Source organism: Alexandromys fortis, unplaced genomic scaffold (genome assembly GCF_014885135.2).
Source record: "Alexandromys fortis isolate MF-2015 unplaced genomic scaffold, M_Fortis_MF-2015_v1.1 scaffold_70, whole genome shotgun sequence".
In the NCBI taxonomy this organism is placed as follows: domain Eukaryota; kingdom Metazoa; phylum Chordata; class Mammalia; order Rodentia; family Cricetidae; genus Alexandromys; species Alexandromys fortis.
In genome coordinates, this window is record NW_026067955.1 from 5,090,701 (window position 1) to 5,110,981 (window position 20,281).

Sequence of the window (20,281 nt, forward strand, 5' to 3'; positions counted from 1 at the left end):
AAATATTTAATAAATAAATAAAAATATGTTGCAGAAATAAAATGGTTCCCATCATGTGTGTATGTTGATTTTTTCAGGCTGGCTCTCACTGTGTAGTTCAGGCTGCTCATAATATTCCTGCTTCTGCTTCCTAAGTGACGGGATCACAGGTGTACTACTACATGTTGCTTATAAAATAGTTCTCTACTCAGTGATTTTGTTCCCTCTTGGGGAAAAACAACTCCTTTGGGGAAAAGACCAAGAAAGAAAAATAATCTCTGGTTCTCCAGAGCCCCAGCTTACTTACATTTATGTTTTAAGAACAAGTTTCAACTTCTCAACAATGATGCTTTGAACAGTTTCCCACAGAGCTGTATTTTCTAAACACTCTTCATGCCTCACAGCCATGTTTCAATGATGCCACCTTACTTCCCTGATTCTCACTCCATGTAGCTGCAATCGTTCTCCCTACCCTACAATACAGCTCCCAGAACACCCAGAATAACATGTTAATGCCACTCCTAGCTAGCAGACTTACTAACAGGGAGCAACTATGAGTGAGTGTATGCTCCTAACAACATGGCTTTCAACAGTTCTCTGTGTGTTTGAAATCACCCAAAAAAGTTTTTTTTTTTTTCCCCCAGCCACTGAATAAATGACAGGCTAAGATTCCTCGTTGCAGGATGTGTGAATCTACCTTTGCATTCTTCAAAGCATCTAAAAGAATGACTGAAATGTGTTGCTGTCAACAGGACAGTGTTAGACCATTTTAAGAAAACCCTCCAGAGACTCTAGGCAATCAGATAAAGGCCACAATTTTCTACCAGCATCTAGACAGCACTATCGAAGTAAAACCAAACTCCTTGGGTCCACCCAAAACCAAATGTTCTTTTGCTTCACATAGTAATTTCCTAGGTATAAAACAACTATTCTTAAGCATTTCCTTGTAACTTCTCACCTAGCCATGGGAGATGTCTTATAATAAGCAAAGACCATCTATGTACTGGAGTATTACAAAACATCATGGGAGAAGATGTTCTAGTCTCAATAAAACTTAAGGCCGTCCCTTCTTTGAAAGGCATTATCGAGGTCCTGTAGAATGAGGGATTTGTATTTTAGCTTTCCAAGTCTGTAATCAATAAAGAACAAGGAAGAAATAAAAAGGAGGTCTTACCCTCTTTTTTCTCTTTACCTATTCCAGTTTGGAGGGAGGGGGAATGGGTTCTGTACCTGACAACATTTCATTAAGCCTGAGGTGCTAAGATTATTTCATTGTCTTTTTAAGTAATGGGCTCATTAATTCTCATGGCTATTGATTAGTACAGGAAAATACATTACATCCTAATTAATGAGACTGTCTCAGTAAAAGGAAAATGTTGCATGAGGTTAACTTGATCTTATAAATGGTTTTATTAATGAAAATGGTTTTATATGAAGTTTCAGGTAATTTAGTATATTAACAAAATTTAGTATGAGAGTAGGCCTATTTGGTAATGCTATAATTTCTTGAAAAAAAATGCTATTGCTTAAAAATATGCAAAGGAAAGGATGGTTCTTGCAGTTAAAACAAAATTTAACCTAGGGCAGAATCACTTAAAAATTCAACTCTGCTATGCTGATATTCTAAGCCAAAGAAGACTGGGGATGTATTCAATGGCAGAATGCTTGCTTAGTAAGTACAAAGTCCTGGTTTAGATTCCAGTATCAAAGACTAGCCAAACCAAAGAGCTTCATCATTCTGGGGTATACAGACCCCAGGAGGAATACAGGTTTATGTACATCTTAGCGTCACTCTATAGCTTGGTTCTTCACAAAGTAAATTAACTCCTTTCCATAACACTGTTTTTTTTTTTTATTTGTTTGTTTTAGCTGTTTCCTTTTGGAGGATTTCACTTAATGACATTATTTATGTATGTAACATAAAGAAAGGGCTTGCTATTATGTTTTTTAAAAACCATTACAATTTTAAAAGTGCACCAGTTTGTTATAAGTCAATTTAAATGTAAGACACATATTGAAGGAAACTCACCTGGAGCAATAAACTGTTTAACACTGGTGGATCTAGACTTGTCAGCCACACTTGCCATGAAGCAACCCTTGGGCACAGTCCATTCAGCAGGTCTGACGTTTCTGTCCCTGTCTTCTGCTGTTTCGTAGACCTCTATGTGAGGGGGTTTCTCAGTTAGATTCTTGCTGTAATGACTTAGTCCATACTGTGCAATCTGAATTGGGTAGAAATAGCCTTGAGGTCCCCATTGTGTAGATAATGGCACACCTATAAAAAAACAAACAACCAATCACTAAACCCAGACACTGAGGGGCTATTCCGAGGACTATTCACTGCTGCATGTCTGAGGAATGTTTTAGGTTATCCACAACTTGATGCTTTTTTTTCGGTCTTCATGCTGTGTTGATCATTCTTACACTGACTGTACATTGTTGTGCATCTTTGTAATCACTCGTTTTAAAAAAGATCACACATAACTGATCTTTATTAAGTGATGAAATATTTAACTTTGGAGGACTACACCTTGGAGAAAGAGTACGTGTTCTAGAAAGCTTACCAGTAGCCCAGGTCTTGTTGCCCCTCTAGTCCCTGTATTAGTACAGTTTTTATTGTTTATATGTTTCTGTGATAGCAGGAACTGAACTCTAGGCCTTGCACATGTTAGGCAAATGCTGTATCGCTGAGCCAGATCCCCGTCCCAGTAACTATACTGTTTTGAAGTACAATTTCTGGAGATTGGTGCCTTAACCTCACTGATGAGACTCTGAGGCAGGTTAATGGAAAAATCCTATTTACTCAGTCTGGGCTTATTGGTGCCCTTAAATCACACCAACCGAAGAGCTTCAACAGGTTTACACTTTGCCTTTTTCTTCTTGCTGAGAAGGAGCTACAATGAAAGGTCTCTTCCCATTAAGCTATATAGTGGCTGTGTAATTAACATCTTCAGTTTCTTAGTCCTTAATACAATCAAGCTAGAAAAACCCACGTATAGCAAACGGATACCAACCTTCAACTCCACTTATACACTTGACTCTGTCTCGGACTTCCACATTGTAGCCTTCGAAGGACATAAACACACCATCAGGATGGTAAGGGGCTCTCTGTGCATAGACTTTGGAATAGCTATGAGAGAATTCAAAACGATCATAGCCATCATACTGGACCACCTTTCCGTAAACATCAAAGTATTTCTCTACCCAAGTGAATGGAAGAAAAACTTCATTCCCCTCTCGTCTCCCTTTAATTGTGTGTTCATCATTTATGAGGCAGTCAATCTCCTCATATTTGAGTCCTAACACCTTGCTTCCCCCATTGTTATTGAAGCCCCCAACGACAGGGGGTGCTTTCTGTTGCTCCTGAGGAAATGCCTCCTCTGGCTGCTGCTTGGCCATGTGGTTGGCATAGTGGTTACTTTCAGATGCTGCTGTTCTTTTTTCTAATCCATCCACTCTGAATCCACTGCTCAAGTGCCGAGGAAACTGGATTGCTTTGTCGCTGGAACATTTGTTCCACAAAAGTACTGTGACCAAGGTGAATAGCGCACAGATGATAATCAAAGTCTTGTAGTTGACCCGAGCTGCCAAACAACGCATATTCAGACCATACCTATAGAGGCAAGAAAAAAAAAGCATGATGCAGCTTCATTACTGATGTTTCATAGTTAAGTCTGCTACACTTAAAACATATTTATTCAATGTGCACATTAGGATATTTTATCAAATGCATGTAATCTGATCACATTTAAAACTACGATCCAAACTTTGCAGTATAGGCAAAAGTAAGAGGTAAACTACTCAGCACAATCCTCTAAAGCATACATGTTCAAATTTTCATTTCGTGCTCCTTTGTTACTTCCAGATTTTCTGTTTGAGACAGATTTCTTTGTGTAGCTTTGGAGCATTTCCTGGAATTCACTCTGTAAACCAGCCTGTGTCTGCCCCCGAGTGCTGGGATTAAAGGCATGTACAACCACCACTAGGCTCAGGAATTTTTTACTGTGCCCCTTATTTGCAAAGTAGTTAAGATTAAACAACTTAAGTGTTTACATTCTAGTACTTCAGTAGCTGTCTGAGAAAACAACAAAACAAAACATCTTTGCAACTCTTGGGTCCGTCTCCTGTTACTCCTCAGTCTGCTCTGAGCCTCCCTTTTTGCCTGTCTGCCTCCCTTAACTCACTCACCTTTCTACCACTCAGAATAAAAACTTCGATTCCCACATTGCTCACCCAGGATCTATCCTGACTAACTTCACTACTGCACAATGACAGAGCCATGGTCATTTCTCACATGCAGCACTGGCCAAACTGGCTCCTCTTTTTGACCCATACCTAACACTCCACCCCAAGTCTGTTTTCAACACAGCAGTTAAAATACTTTTAAATTTAAGCCATTACCTCCAATAATTCTCTTATTTCTCTGTTAGGTTTCTGTCTGATTGACCTGTCCATTGGTGAGAGAGGAGTGTTGAAGTCTCCTACTATTAGTGTGTGCGGTTCTATGGTGAGTTTAGTAATATTTCTTTTACGTAAGTGGGTGCTTTTATATTAGGGGCATAGATATTCAGGATTGAGACTTCATCCTGATGAATTGGTCCTGTTATGAGTATAAAATGTCCCTCTCCATCTCTTCTGATTGATTTAAGTTTGAAGTCAACTTTGTTAGAAATTAGTATGGCCACACCTGCTTGTTTCTTAGGTCCATTTGCTTGATAAGCCTTTTCCCAGCCCTTTACTCTGAGTAGGTGCCTGTCTTTGTGGTTGAGGTGTGTTTCTTGTAAACAACAGAATGTTGGATCCTGTTTTCGTATCCAATCTCTTAGCCTGTGCCTTTTTATAGGTGAGTTGAGTCCATTGACATTAATGACCAGTGGTTGTTAACTCCGGTCACTTTTTTAGTAGTAGAGTTTGTGTGTTTCCCTTCTTTGAGTTGCGTTGGTGAAGGGTCTCTAGATGTCTGAGTTATTGTGGTCACTGTTGGACTCCTGAGGAGCAGAAGGAGGGAGAACATGAGCAAGGAAGTCAGAACCACGAGGGGTGCATACACCCACGGAGACAGTGGGGCTGATCTATTGGGAGCTCATCAAGGCCAGCTGGACTGTGACTGAAAACGCATGGGATAAAATTGGACTCTCTGAACATGGCAGACAATGAGGGCTGATGAGAAGCCAAGCACAATGGCACGGGGTTTTGATCCTACTTCATGTTCTGGCTTTGTGGGAGCCTAGCCAGTTTGGATGTTCACCTTCCTAGACCTAGATGGAGGGGGGAGGACCTTGGACTTTCCACAGGGCAGGGAACCCTGACTGCTCTTCGGACTGGAGAGGGAGGGGGAGAGGGGGGGGGGGGGGGGGAGGGGGGGGGGGGGAGGGGAGGGAAATGGGAGGCTGGGAGAAGGCGGAATTTTTTTTTTTCAAAAAAAAAAAAAAAAAAAAAAACACCGGCGGAGGGAAAGAGAAAGAAATGTTTAAAAAATAAAAAAAAAAATTAAAAAAAAAATTGAAAAAAAAAAAAAACCTCAAGCCAGATACGCTGGCTGTTAGTGGTGCACGTTTTTAATCCCAGCACTAGAGAGGCAGAGACAGGTGGATCTCCATGAGTTCAAGGCCAGTCTGGTCTACAGAGTGAATACCAGGGCAGCTAGGGATACAAAGAACCCTATCTAAAAAATAAAAGAGAAAAAGTAAGTCAGACAATGTCATTTCAGTACTGAAGTGAGAGAAGTTGTTGGCTCTGCTGGCCATATGGCATACCAGCCAGCTATGATGATATGTAAGAATCATTGGGGAACTGATGGAGGAAGGACATTGTTTAATTATAATAAAGAAACTGCCTTGGCCCATTTTATTGGTTAGAACATAAGTGAGTGGAGTAAACAGAAGAGAATTCTGGGAGAAAGAAGCTTAGTGGAGGGGTCGCCATGATTCTCCCACTCCAGACAGACGCAGGTTAAGATCTTTCCTGGTAAGCCAGCTCGTGGGCTACACAGAATATTAGAAATGGGTTAGAACAATATGTAAGAGCTAGCCAATAAGAAGCTGGACCTAGCTGAGCCAGGCAGTGTTTAACAGAATACAGTTTCCATGTAATTATTTCGGGGCATAACCTAGCCATGCGGGCGGCCAGGTGCCGGGGACGCAGCCCTGCCGCTCCTTCAACAGAGTGGCGCCCAGACGTGATGGGCTAAATCCACATAAAAACCTGAGAGAGCTTAATTTTAAACAGAGAAAAAAACAGAGTTTAACACAGAGTTTTGCTCTTTGTTGGTGGCGTGCCATAAAGAGATTTCCTGATTCAGCAATAGCAGCAGAAAAAAAGCTGCGTCATTTTAAAGCACGGCTTCCTAGGGCTGTGCTGCCTGCGTGAACTTGAAAAAGCATTTCAAGGCTTTTATGGGACTGGATGTTTGTGTTCCCGCTTGGGATGGAAGGAGAGTGCTCTGAGACCGTGCCATTGGCTCAGTGCTCCCTGCCTGCACCTGGGCAGATGGCGGAATCAGGCTTAGGCAGGCGGAAGAGCATGGCGGATTCCTGCCGCAATACAGAGACGTGTTTTCAGACTGCATAGTGCTCTGTGTGTCAGATTTTGCTGTAACTTGGATGAAAAGAGTTTCTGTGCTGCACACTCAGTCTCAGAGTTAAACTGCCAGGGAAGCAGCCCTGCCGCTCCTTCAACAGGGAAAATGAGAAATTATGTGTTCTATGTGTGATGTATGCAACACTTGAGATTACTCAGAGAAAGGATATAAAGCACAATTTATGTTTTACACAGTTTTTAAATGTGAAATATGATTCCACAATTATTTACTTTGTTTGTAATCTCTTCTCAGTTTCCTCACACTATACCTACTTAGGCAGGATCAGAGGAGCAAATGCCCAAATGAAAATATTTTGTGAAAAATTAAATGATGAATTTCAGTTAAGGAAGTTAAGTGAACATATAACCCACTCATTTCTTTCAATTATAAGATAAACTTTAAGCCACCAAATGCCTAAGATCAACACCCCCTTTTTGATTTAAGGTTTATTTTTAATTATGAGTAATTGTATATGTCTTTATGTGGTTATGTGCTCATGAGTGTGGGCACCCACAGAAGCCAGAATTGTCTGGTTTCCTGCAGCTGGAGTTACAGCTGGTTGTGAGCCACCCAATATGGGTGCTGGGAATTGTGCTCTGGAAGAGCTCATAATCACTGAGCCATCTCTTCAGACCTTCTACTCCCACTCTTAACAGTTTGGCAAGATGCAGCTTGTGTTCAGACTCGCTTCAAAGTCTCAGGGCAGTACTGCACTGTCTTAATATAGTTATGGGTAAGGTTTAAACACAGTCTGATACCTGCCACCATGGAAATGACTTCATTAAGGAACTTTTGGTCCTCTCACAAATTCTACAGTTTTGAAAGGACAACATGCTGGTTGATTATTTCTCTATCAGATGTGCCCTTTCAATCTGGCAGTGTATCCTCCTGTGGCTTAATGGAAGTGCTGTCTTTGTGGCTCTCTACATGGTACAAAGTTACATTTTAAAAATAAAATTCTCTGGGATTACTTCTGCTTTTTCTATTGGCATTTTCCCCGGTTATCTGTCTCTTTTTCCTCTCATTAAGTTTTCATCACATGCCTGGTGACCTCATTAGAGTCTCTCCATTATTGAAAAGATGGTCTGCTTTTTGGGTGGACTAACTCCAGGTCAGAGGGGACTGAAGAGAAAGAGCTATGTGTGGGCCAGGCAGGTGCCGCCAGCAGTACTCCTCTAGGTGAGAGCAGGAAGGCAGCAGGCAATCTAACTATCAGAACAAAGATGGTTTTGGAAGCTTAGCCATTTCCAATTTCTGTATAGAAAATCTGCCTGTTGTTTCACCTAGGAGTAATGCCAGTAATCTGCAGTCAAAGTGCAGGGACAAGTGGAGAGGTGAGCAGAAGGTGCAGGTAGGCCTTCTGGTACCCAGACAAAGGTATGTTCAACTGTCATCCTTTGACAGTTCTCCTCATCACTCAAGTCTTTTCACTTCCTGTTTTTAGGCCAGTGGAACATCAAAAAGGAAAAGAAGTAAAGACCTATGTGTATTTGAAAATATACACAGAATTTAGAAGCTGGGAATATAAGTTTAATATCTAAAATGCTTGAAACTAGAGGGTTTGGATCTTTTCTGGTCTTTGGATTTCTGCATGCATGTAGTATCTTGGAAATGGGACTCAAATCTAACCACAAAATTCATTAACATTTTGTATATATACCAAACCTGAACATGAATTTTATACACTTTAAAGATGTATTTATCTTATGTATGCTCGTGCACCACATGTGTGCAGGTACTCGCAGAGACCACAAGAGGGTGCTAGACACCTGTAACTACAGCTGGTGGTTATGAGCTGCTCAATGTGGATGTTGGGAAGCCAAACCAGGTCCTCTGCAACACCAGTAATGCTTACAGCTGCTTAGCCATCTTTCCAGATCCAAATTTTATGTAGTATTTTTGATGATTTGTGCAAGAGGTATTTTCATGGTGGAGAATTTTCCACTTGTGGCATTAAATCAATGTTCAAAACATCTGGATCTGGGACATAGTTAAGATTTCTTTTTGTATTTGAAATATTCAACTTAATAATGTTTCATCATTTATACCATTACTATAAGAAAACTATTAAATTATTTAAAACAAAACAGCATGGAGTATGGTATAAGCAATCTGTAAAAGATCATATATTTATAAATCAAAGATTTCCTTAAATTGTAATAAAGGCAAACTGAAGAAAAACACCAATGTGTTATCATTTATACAATGTACTAACCACGTCTGGCATTTTGACTATTAAAAGAGAAATACTGGGTGTGCAAGGTGGCTCTGCTTGACAAACCTGAGTTTAATCCCCAGAACTCATGTGTTAGAACTCATGAGGCCTGGGAGTGAGGCCCAGTGTTAACTTGCTGAGCCTAACTCGAGTTTGGTGACCTGTCTCTGGCCATAACTTCCGCATATGAGTGACCCAGCACAGCCAGACCTAAACCCACTTCTGCCCAGCCACCGCTAACTGGTAGGATATTATTGGCCTTTATTCCTTACTCCACCTCATCCCATCTCAGCCCTATATAAGTTCCTGTCTGATGCAATAAAATGAGATCCTGCTTCAATAGACTCCCAACTCATGTGTTTCTCCCCAGTGGCCGTGTGTGTGTGCGCGCGTGTTTGTTTGTGTATACACTCACCATCCCGCTAAGCCCCAGGGAGAGACCAGTGGGACCTGTCCTGCCTCAGCCCTATCTGCTGGAGAACCTGACACTCATGCAATGATGGAAGGTGAGAACTGACTCCACAGTTGTCTTTTGATCTCAAATATTACATTCTAACACCAACATCATGGCACACACAATAATCACAAAAATTTAAACACAGAAATATAAAGCTCTTTGTTATATCTGAGGAGTGTCTTTCCTCCTCTACCCAAATATGAGTAACTGTTTATGGAACAATACTACCTTTATGACAAGGTACATGATGAAAAAAACTACATTTTAGCACATTTTTAATAACCTTAATGCCAAGATTTACATCTGATAACATTTCTTACTAAAAAGAAATTGTGACTTCGTAGAGAAATGGATGATTTTAGGTGTGGAATCATGACAGACAACAAATAAACTTTCAAAAATCAATGGAATCATAACCCATGCCCAAAATCCCAGCTCTCTGGAGGCCAAAAAAAAAAAAAATTTTTTTTTGAGTTTGAGACTAGCTTGGGTTACACAGCAAGGTCATGATGAGAAAAATGTCAAGAAGGTATTAGCTCAACAATGGAAAAAATATTGGTAACTGTTAAATCTGAAGAGATATATTGTATACTAAGTTATATACTTACATGTTTAAAGAGTTCCACAATTTAAAAAATACTGTGCTGTGCAGCTAAAACACATAGTAGTCAGTTGGAAAGTTCCTCTTTCCTATTTGTTAAAATCTGTGAGAATTTTTGCCAGTGGTGGTAGTATATACCTTTAATCCCAGGCAGAGGCAGATGCACCTCTGTGAGTTCAAGCCAGCCTGGTCTACAGAGCTAGTTCTTGGATAGAATAGCCAAGGATATACTGAGAAACTCCATCTCAAAACACAAAAACCAAACAAAAAAAAAGTGTGAGAATTTACAACTGGTTAATTAAAACACCTGGAGTCAGTAATAACTCACAAGTATCAACACTACTCAAAAAGGAGAAAGGCAGACCAAAAAATCCAAACCAAACCAAACAGGCTACCTTCTAAAATGGTGAAAACCAGTAACTAACTTTGAGAATTATACTTCAGAATGAACTAAACCCCCAGTCAACAAGTATTCCATTTCTTAGAAAACCAGTTAGTAATGTAGAAGAGAAACACCAGGAAATCAGCATTATGTAATCTTTCATGAAATGATAACTGTAGGCAGTGTAAGATGGTATGTCTGCTATGGCTTGTTTTCTTATTAACTTATCAAAGAAAGAGAGAGAGAGAGAAAGAAAAACCCAGGTGGTGGCGGCTCACGTCTTTAATCCCGGCATTTGGGAGGCAGAGGCAGGCAGAATTCTGAGAGTGAGAGGCCAGTCTGAACTACAAAATGAGTTCCAGAATAGCTAGAGCTACACAGAGAAGGCCTGTCTCGAAAAACCAAAACCAAAACAAACATACAAACAAAAAACCCCATATCAAGCAATTAGATTTCTTATCATTCCTAGGTAATGAGTAGAAGAAATAGATGAAAACATACTCAAGTGAGCCAGTTAAGCATTTAGTCTCCAGTTACTATGCAGCAGGTAAGAAAGGCACTATCCACGGACCTAGAGGAAAAATCAAAGGGCAGCATCCGAATAGTGCTACGATATGAGCACTAAAAGTTAGGAAGTTAGGAAGAATGTTTCCTGAAATAAGAGAAAAAAGCCCTTAATTCTCTTTTAATTTTTTTATGGGAACCAAGAATACTTCAAGAAGGTACTCAGTCAAAAACTGACTCATCAGGAATGTTTTTAATCAGATTTGCACTTCACTTGCCATACCCCCTTCCTGACACTCCTTTTCCTTAGTATCCACTTAGCCTGCTTCCTTACTTCATCTGAGGCACTGCTTGGATGGCAACTCATTAGAAAGGCCTCAATGACCACCAGTCTGTGTAAAACAGCAATTCTTACCCATCATTCTCTAGCTCCTTCCTCAGTTTGACACACTACATGCTTACATTACTATTCCTCTCCAACCCACTACTGCATTCCCAGTGCCTGGAACTGTACCTGGTCCAAAGGAGGCCATAACTAAAGATTTGTTAAATAAATGAGAATTGTTTAAAATGCAAATTAAAAACATGGGCATTTAAACAGGCAGTTGTGTTTTTTAAACTGTATTTGGATATCTGAAAACCATAAACCAATAGAAATAAATATAAGTAACAGAACAGAGTATAGTAAGATGTATCTTGGCCAACTCTTTCAAACAGATTTACAATTTAATTGCCGTTGTTTGCTGCTTGATAGACTAAAGATTTAAACTATACAGTCAATTGGTTAGATATCCAGTGATGGATTTAACTTTAAAAAAACCTGCCATTTTGGTTGATTAAGACCCTTCTAGAAATGTAAACAAGAATACACTAGAAATGACTCACAATAGGACAAAAGTAAGCTATGCTAGCCCACTTAATTTTTTTTTAAAAAGATTTATTTATTTATTATGCATACAGTGTTCAGCCTCCATGTATGCCTGCAGGCCAGAAGAGGGCACCAGATCTCATTATAGATGGTTGTGAGCCACCATGTGGTTGCTGGGAATTGATCTCAGGACCTCCGGAAGAACAGTCAGTGTTCTTCTGTCCCCAAACCAACCGTTCATGCCCATATAAATACAATGCAGCTGTAACAGCGACCTAGGATGAGTCTCTGCTTTGCTTGTTTCTCTTCTTGTCTGATGCAAAGTCTTATGATGATGATTTTAATATAAGAAAAAACATAATTTCACCACAATAGGCCTGTCTCATTATTAAATGTCCCAGGTGTTTGAGAATAAGCCTGTTTGAATAATAATCAGGTAATCCTTCATCTTTTTCCTTATAGTGTTTAATAATAAATAGATCTCTATTCAACTTGCTCTAGTCTCTTCTAGAATAGAAATTCTATGTTTTAGATCTCTTTATTCTTTACTTTCTTCAAATCTTTTACATCTCTCTTTTCGTTTGCATTTTGGGAAAGCTTCTCAAATTTATATTCTATATAATGAATTCAATTTTCTAATGTATTCTCTATTCTGGTGCAGTTTAATTTGGCTACTGCATAATTCAATTTCTACACTATTGCTTATTTTAATGCTTTTTTTTAGTTTCTATCCTGTTGTCCTTATTTTATCTATACCCTTTGAATTTATGTCTTTCTATTAGCTAGTATTCTTTTCATTCCAGCCTTACTGCCTTGTGAATCCATTTTCAACATTCATGATCTCCACAATTTTTCAAACCTGCAAGCATAAGAAATGCTTTCCAAAATTTCTGTGAAATAAACTCTTATATAGAGTATATTTTGTTGATATGGAGAAACTGAGCTGGAAGCTTCCTTCCTGCCAGCTAGCTTTCATCATCTCAGGAGGTGCTATGTAGACTGCCAGGGGAAGAAAAGACACTTACAACGTACCTAGCTGTGAATCCTAAGACCTATAAGACTAATCTGCCAAGCAAGATGTACTGTTAGGGAAGTAACCAACTGCTCCCTATTAGATTTGAGACCTATCCTACAGGAAGGAATCCATCTCTGGTATTTGTACACCTGGTTAAAAACCATGGTGGAAGAGATCACAGGCCCTCATAGGTAAACTGAATATTGTTAACCAGCTAAACTGACATTGTGTCAATTCTAAACACTGATGTGTATACCCATAGGCGACTGCTACTCTTGGCCTTAGTCAGAGAAGATTCTTTCCACGGAATGTTGGTGAATGCAGATTCATGGCTGGATATGGCACGGTAAGTATAGGTGAGTGCTCATTCCTTCTTGAATACCTTTACGATTCAGAAAGCATGGTGGAAGAGGAGTGTAAAGAATGTAAGCCAGAGACAGGAAGAAGAGCTATGACTGTTATTTTCTAGACAAGACATAACCATTGCAACCATGAACTCACAACAGCTACAGATGCCTGTACTGGGTTTGCACAAGAATGGACCTAATAGCAATAAGGCATCAGATTATTCTCAACCCACAGGAGTCTCATATCAGACATCCTGCACATCAGATATTTAAATTATGATTTATAACAGTAGCAAAATTAGTTATGAAGTAGCAACAAAATAGTTTTATGGTTGGGGGTCACCAAAATATTAGAAAATGTATTAAAGGGTTACAGTATTAGGAAGGCTGAAAAGCCTTGGCATAGATGTAGGAGGAACTCCAGGGTCTCTACTCCTCAACTATTTGCTACTGACAGATTCATGAAGAGGGGTAATTCTACCTTCACCAAGTGCCAAGAGATAGTTCCAATCTAATAATCACAGACTGCCTTGATTTAACGAAACGGGTCATAAAACAAAGCATTGTAAGTCTGGGAAAGGGGCTGACAGGGATGAGGAGATGATAAGGCAAGGATAGGGAGAGAGTAGTCAGAATGTATTATATACATGCACAAAGCTGTCAACAATATAAATCCATCTAAAGTCTATGTTTTGCCTGATATTGTTTTTTGTTTTTGGAATGGTTGCAGAATCTTGTCTCCGGTATTTCCTATAAATCAGCAGCTAGACAGATCTAGAGGCTTGATAAAAGTAGGATTTGTTTTTTGTTCAACAGAAATACTTCATGATAGTGGTGTGAAATTTAATACAATGTGAACCTATCTCTGTGACACTAAAATTAAATCCATGTGTCCAGGTGCAGCCAGCCTAACAGTCATTCTAGAACTCTCCATTAGCAATTTACCTAACACCTCATCAGTCCTTTTGTATTAGTTGGAACACTTCAGAAAAAACCTTGCCCTTACCAACTACTTACTTAGCCTGAAAGTACAAGAAAGTTATTACTGAATTTTTTATTTAACAATTGTCAAAATGAATTGGTCCCTTAATAACATCTAAAATTGAACTAAGAACCTTTAAAAATAATAACACATAAGCTCAGAGTTTTACCATATTTGATGAATTTCAATTTACTGTAGTTACTGGTGTTTAATGCTTATGCTATTCTAACTTTAGCCAGAGCCAATCTTTTCAAATTGGCTCCTTTCTTTCATACAAACCTCAATAGCTTTTGATCGTGTTTCTGGCATTTTTTACAACAAGACATTTTAGGTTCATCATGTACACTTTCTCCTAAGACCTGAAACAGTCATTGTTTTCAAGTTCTGGGTGCTTTCAGTGTGAATATCTATGGTTCAGTTGAAACATCTTGACGTTTCAGTATTTCAGGCATAGAGTACTGCCCTGGGCTTCTAGTGCTGGTTTCATTTCAATGGTTCCTAGAGGTGGAGTTGGAGGCAATCAGATACCTGTGCCAACTACACTGCTGGCTCTGAGGACTGGGTTATGCTGTTAGAAATAGACACCATATGTTCCTGCCATTGTTACTTTTTACTCACATAAAAGAAACCCAAAAGTAGGCAGTCTGAAGATTTGAACGTAGCTACATGCTCATCAAGGACATAGCACTTTTAATCTTTTTCTATCAACCTATGACCCAAGAAAGCTACAGAAAGCTCAGCTTTATGTCTGCATCGCACTCCAGGAAGCAGCAGAAAGGCCTAAGGGCAAAAGAGTGCATCTCTGTGTGGAATCAGTTCCTTTTAATGAGACTTTCCTTCAGTTTCACATAACACTTCTGACATCTCATTAGCTAAACTTCAGCAACATAGCCACCTCAAGCTGAAAGGAAGGCTGAGAAATACCTTTTATCCCAGACAGCAATGTGCTATTTAAAAAAAAAAAAAAAGAAGAAGAAACCAGGGTTCAATGAATGAGAAGTAGAACATGGATATGGGGAGCAAGCCAATGGACTACCACAGCCTCTCACCAGAAAGTCCTTCCAATGCACAAATTAACCACGTTCTCCTCATATAGCTCTTTTCTCACATCTCAGTTACACTGAATTCATATCAGTCACACAGTGCGATAAATTCAATTAATGATTTTAATTTTACATATCATATGTTTAGATTGACACACTGCTTAGAAGCAAGCAGAGAGCCTTATTTCTTAAAGACTGTACAATTAAACTATAATTGCTAAACCTTTCTGAGATTGTTATAAATCTGTTGGTACTCTCTAGACTGAAGGTGCAGGGCAAATTTTACTTGTATATTTTGCTGCTATGGATGCCTGCTACAGTAGTCACTGTCAGCCATAAGTAATAAGCTGAATTAGCTCTTATCCAGAAACCCAGCATGCCTGCTCTAGGCACACTGTGAGTAGTTATGCACCCTTTCAGTCTACTTTACTAGACGGTCACTGCACAGCAACCTCATCTCCTCATCATCCCAAGCTGGTGCTGAGTACCACAAGCAAGCAGCACTCCACATACATTAACAACCCTGTTATCCCTGTCTATCATCGCATGTTTGGGTTAAAAATCCTCAACAAATCGGAAAAGTTGGTTATTTTTGAAGAGAGGTAAGGTTACAGAAGAAAAATTAACTCCCCGTATACCATATGCTATATATACACACAGTAAAATTTATACTGACTTCAAAGGGTTAAGTTCTTTCCACCAGGTCACAGTATCATGTTCCAAACCATTATATATTTCTGTCAGCCAGCAGAATAACTTGCTCATGGCTTCTGCAGAGACAATGAGCAGCACCATGTACCAGCTTCTGAAAGGCAGATCTGCTCTTCAAGAGTCTCTAAGGTTTTCAGCTTACCATACTTCAGTGGCAGCATAGGGAACTAGGAGCAAAGGGCTACTCTGTATCCAGAAAAACATGGTTGCAATGGAGCTAGAAACTTCTTTGAAGTATTGTATAGCACATAAGGAAAAGGGCTCTCTGCTTGCTTCTAAGCAATTGTGTTAAACTAAACATAAGCTACGAAAATAAATCAGCTCAGAAAGGAGTTGCAGCTATGTAAGATTTCTCCACTTATTAATTAGGAAACCAAGAAGGGCCTAATGCTATGTTTTCACCGTGTGTTTCCTGAACAGGAGGTTTCACAGCATGAGTGAGAGTTTTCCCAGAATGTTCTACAAGAAGCTGATGAACATTTTTTTTCCCTCAAGTTTGGTGACATTCTGTGAGACAGGAATGACACAAGGAAGGCTCATCAGGAAGCTGACTTACAGTAATTTTTAACAACCCCCTCCCCCCCGCAGACAGGGTTTCTCAGTGTAGCCCTGGCTGTTTGAGAACCCACTTTGTAGACAAAGCTGACCTCAAACATTAGTAGTATGCTTGCCCCTGCCTCCTGAATACTGGGATGAAAAGTGTATACCACCTTGCAAGTTTTAAAAATATTACTGATATGTGAGTCCTTAGTTATATGGAAAAGTCTGTATGTGGAAAGCAGAGCTTCAAATGATCTTTTAAATGTAATTACTCTAAAACTTTTTGATATAGACCTAATGGGAAGCATTTCTGAGGTACTTAAGAAAGCATCATCTAGAAAAAGTAGACAGAATATAATGGGAATCATGCAAAACAACCTATTGTTAGACAATTCCTATACTTACTACTTTTCTAATATTTATGATAAATAAGACATCAAGCAACATTGTCAGCTTTGGGTTTACTACAACTAAGCACTTGAGACAAGCTACTTTCAAAGTAAAGGTTTATTCTGTTCATTGTCCTTGAGATTCTGCTCCACTATTCTTAGGGTCTCTTTTCTTAGGGTCTTAGGTGAGCATGATACATCATCACAGGACCATGTGTCTGCTAGTGTTCACAGCACAACAAAGAGAGAGAAGAGACTGAGGTTCCACAGGCCCTTTGGAGGGTAAGCTCAAAGGATCTAGGAACCTCCTATAAGGTCTCATTTCTTAAAGGTCTCCCACCTCCCAACAATGCTACCTGGGAACCGTGGTACCAGCCTTCTGACCTGGCCTAATCTTATGCAATATAAAAAAAGTTTTAAATATCACATTGTAAATTTCTCTTAATAATAAATATTCAACAGGCAACAAGGGAAATTCTTAGAAAAGGGAAGAGGGAGAAACCAGCAATTTCAAGTCCTTATCAATGATCACCAGTGGGTGGCTCCACTTTCCGGATAAGAACACAGAAATGGAGTCAAGTGCTGACTCACCCAGGCTTTGCTATTGCTGCCAATCACTTTTTGTACTAGCTTTCTCACTGGCACCCCAAAAGTGTCTAGGACTAAATAAGATCATGTATGTACCTATGGAAATGTAGAAATGTTTCTAAATGAATACGAAGGTGACTATATTGGATTAATTGCAGATTTCTATCTTTTCTTTCAAATAGGTTTCTAATTTATTCAAAGTTATAATTTGTTCCCAATTTAATAAACAGTATAGGTAGAAGTCTAATAAATGATACAGGTGGAGACCATAGGCCAAACTCCAAACTTTATACCTTTTTTTTTTTTTTTTCCGAGACAGGGTTTCTCCGTAGCTTTTGGTTCCTGTCCTGGAACTAGCTCTTCTAGACCAGGCTGGCCTCGAATTTACAGAGATCCACCTGCCTCTGCCTCCTGAGTGCTGGGATTAAAGGCATGTGCCACCACCGCCCAGCCCTCTTTTGTTTTTTTTGAGACTCAGTTTCTCCAAATAGCTCTGGCTGTCCTGGAACTCACTCTGTAGACCAGGCTGGCCTCGAACTCAGAGAGATCTGCCTGCCTCTGCCTCCTGAGTGCTGGGATTAAAGGTATGGTGTTGAGGGAGCTGCGGGCTGCATTCCTGCTGCCTGCAGCTCCCAGCCGCCTGGCTAGCTTATGCTCCAAAATAACAACACACAAACTGTATCTTTTAAACACTGCTTGGCCCATTATATCTAGCCTCTTCTCGACTAACTCTTGCACCTGGACTAGCCCATTTCTAATGTGTGTAGCACCCCAAGGTGCACTTACCGGAAAGATTCTAGCCTACGTCCATCCTGGGTCGGAGCTTCATCGTGTCTGCCCCAGAGAGCAAAGCTAAGGTGTATGAGCTCACTTCCTCTTCCTCCCAGCATTCTGTTCTGTTTACTCCACCCACCTATGTTTTAACCTTTCAGGGCCAAGCAGTTTCTTTATTATTTAACCAATGACCTTCCTCCATCAGTATGGCCCAGTCAATTTTAAACTTCTAATCCAGTGTTTGCCATACTGTATTTCTGCAGAATTTCATTTCTTATCATTTACTCTGAACTACAAGAGCATGATAAACTTTTTAAAAAATGAGTCTCAAATATCATTTATTTACCCTCCAAATTTTAAAAACAGTCAGCATTTTTTTAAGCCTTAATTTCCAACAGACAGCTGAGCCTTCAAGGAGGTAGCTTATATTTTAGGTGTTGTAAACTGAAGAAATCTATGAACTACTCACTAAAGAGAATGTTATTAGAAATTTTAACACAAAACTGGTTTTACATGGGTAGTGATAGCTGTTTAAGACAGAAGTAATTCGATTGTCATCAACTGCTGATAGGGTAAGATGGCTCATGTGTACAATGAAATACAACTAAACAACACAGATTCTAATACCTGTCCCAACATGGATGAATTTCCAAAACTTTCTAAGAAACTACATACAAAAGGTTACCCACTACCCATAAATTCATTTCTGGTAGTGGTTACAAGAGATATCTATCAAGGACAATGACACAAAAGAACACAAAGAATCATCTGGGGCAATAAAATATTCTAGATTTTGAATGTTGTGGTAAATGACAAAACTCACCAAACTGTACACTTTAAAGGGGGTGCATTTTAATATACACAAATTATAATTCAAGCCAGACTTGGTTGAGAGCCAACTTAGTAAGACCTTCACAAAATAATAAATAAAAGAGGGTATAGGATATATTTCAGTGATAGAGCACTTGCCTAGCATGCACGAGGCCCTGAGTTCACATGCAAGTACCTCAAAAAAAAAATCTGGCTTTTTAAGCAACAGATAAAATTAGTCTTGTATAAATGCACACCAGCTACCTATTTGTTTGTGAAATGGTCTCATTATGTGGTCCAGGATGGCCCTGAACTCCCAGTGCTCTTGCCTCAGCCACCTAACTGTTCGATTTCAGGCATGTATCACTACATCTGGTGTATACACAAGCATGCACATGATTTTTAAAACTACTATGAAAATGAAAATAGAAGTTAAACCAGGTTAGATGAAGAAAGGTAGATTGTAGATTTTGAGAAATATCCAAGCTTTAGGGTTTGACAGACTTACACTTGAATCTTGCTAAGAGAGGCAATCTTTTAAAAAGCAATTTTCTTTTTAGAATTATTTACATTATAAGTCTGTGCATAACCAGGTGCTTGGTGCCTGTGGAAGTCAAAAAAGTAAGAATCCCCTAGAACTGGAATTACAACAGCTGTGAGCCATCATGTGGGTGCTGGGAAACAAACCCAGGTCCTCTGAAAGAACAGACAGTTTTCTTAACTATCGGGTGTTGTGGAAGAATCATTTTGTACACTATAAAGATTTGTCACTTGAACTGGTTTAATAAAAAGCTGTCAGGCCAGTAGCCGGGAAGGAAGTACAGGTAGGACAACCAAACTAAGAATACTGGGATAAAGAAGGGCAGAGTCAGAGGAGTCACCAGCCAGATACTGAGGAAGCAGGGTGTGTGTACAAAATGAGGTAACAAGCCATGAGCCACATGGTAGAACTTAGAAATATGGGTTGATTTAAGTTGTAAGGGCTCGTTAGTAATAAGCCTGAGCCATTGGCTGAGCATTTGTAATAGATATTAAGTCTCCATGTCAGTTATTTGGCAGCTTGCAAGCACAAAAGAAAAGTCCCCCTATGACTGAGCTATCTTTTCAGCCCCAAGATAGACAATGTTATATAAATTAACTTTCTAAAATTTTCTCATCTATATCAAATATTTATGATTATAAATATAGTTACAAGATAAAATGAACACATCTATTTAGTGCTTACCAAATAGCATATACTCATAGTAAGCAAGCAGAAAGAGTGGAATGCTTGGCAAGTTATACCTTTTAAGGCCAGCAAAATAAATGATCTTCACCTATCTACCAGGTCATTTTAAAAAATATTTTACAAAAACTGGGCGATGGTGGTGCATGCCTTTAATCCCAGCACTCGGGAGGCAGAGGCAGGCGGATCTCTGTGAGTTCGAGACCAGCCTGGTCTACAGAGCTAGTTCCAGGACAGGCTCCAAAGCCACAGAGAAACCCTGTCTTGAAAA

General features: G+C 39.4%; 1 protein-coding gene across 1 annotated transcript in view; it reads right to left on the minus strand.

Moving 5' to 3' along the window:
• Glce (glucuronic acid epimerase) overlaps positions 1–20,281 on the minus strand; it is a 70,530-nt gene that overhangs the window by 8,681 nt on the left and 41,568 nt on the right. Inside the window, exons 3-4 of the mRNA XM_050151895.1 lie at positions 2,994–3,592; positions 2,009–2,254 (exon numbers count right to left, since the gene is read on the minus strand). Of these exons, the coding sequence (XP_050007852.1) occupies positions 2,009–2,254; positions 2,994–3,579 (832 nt within the window). The 5' untranslated portion in view covers positions 3,580–3,592. The remainder of the gene's footprint in view (positions 1–2,008; positions 2,255–2,993; positions 3,593–20,281) is intronic.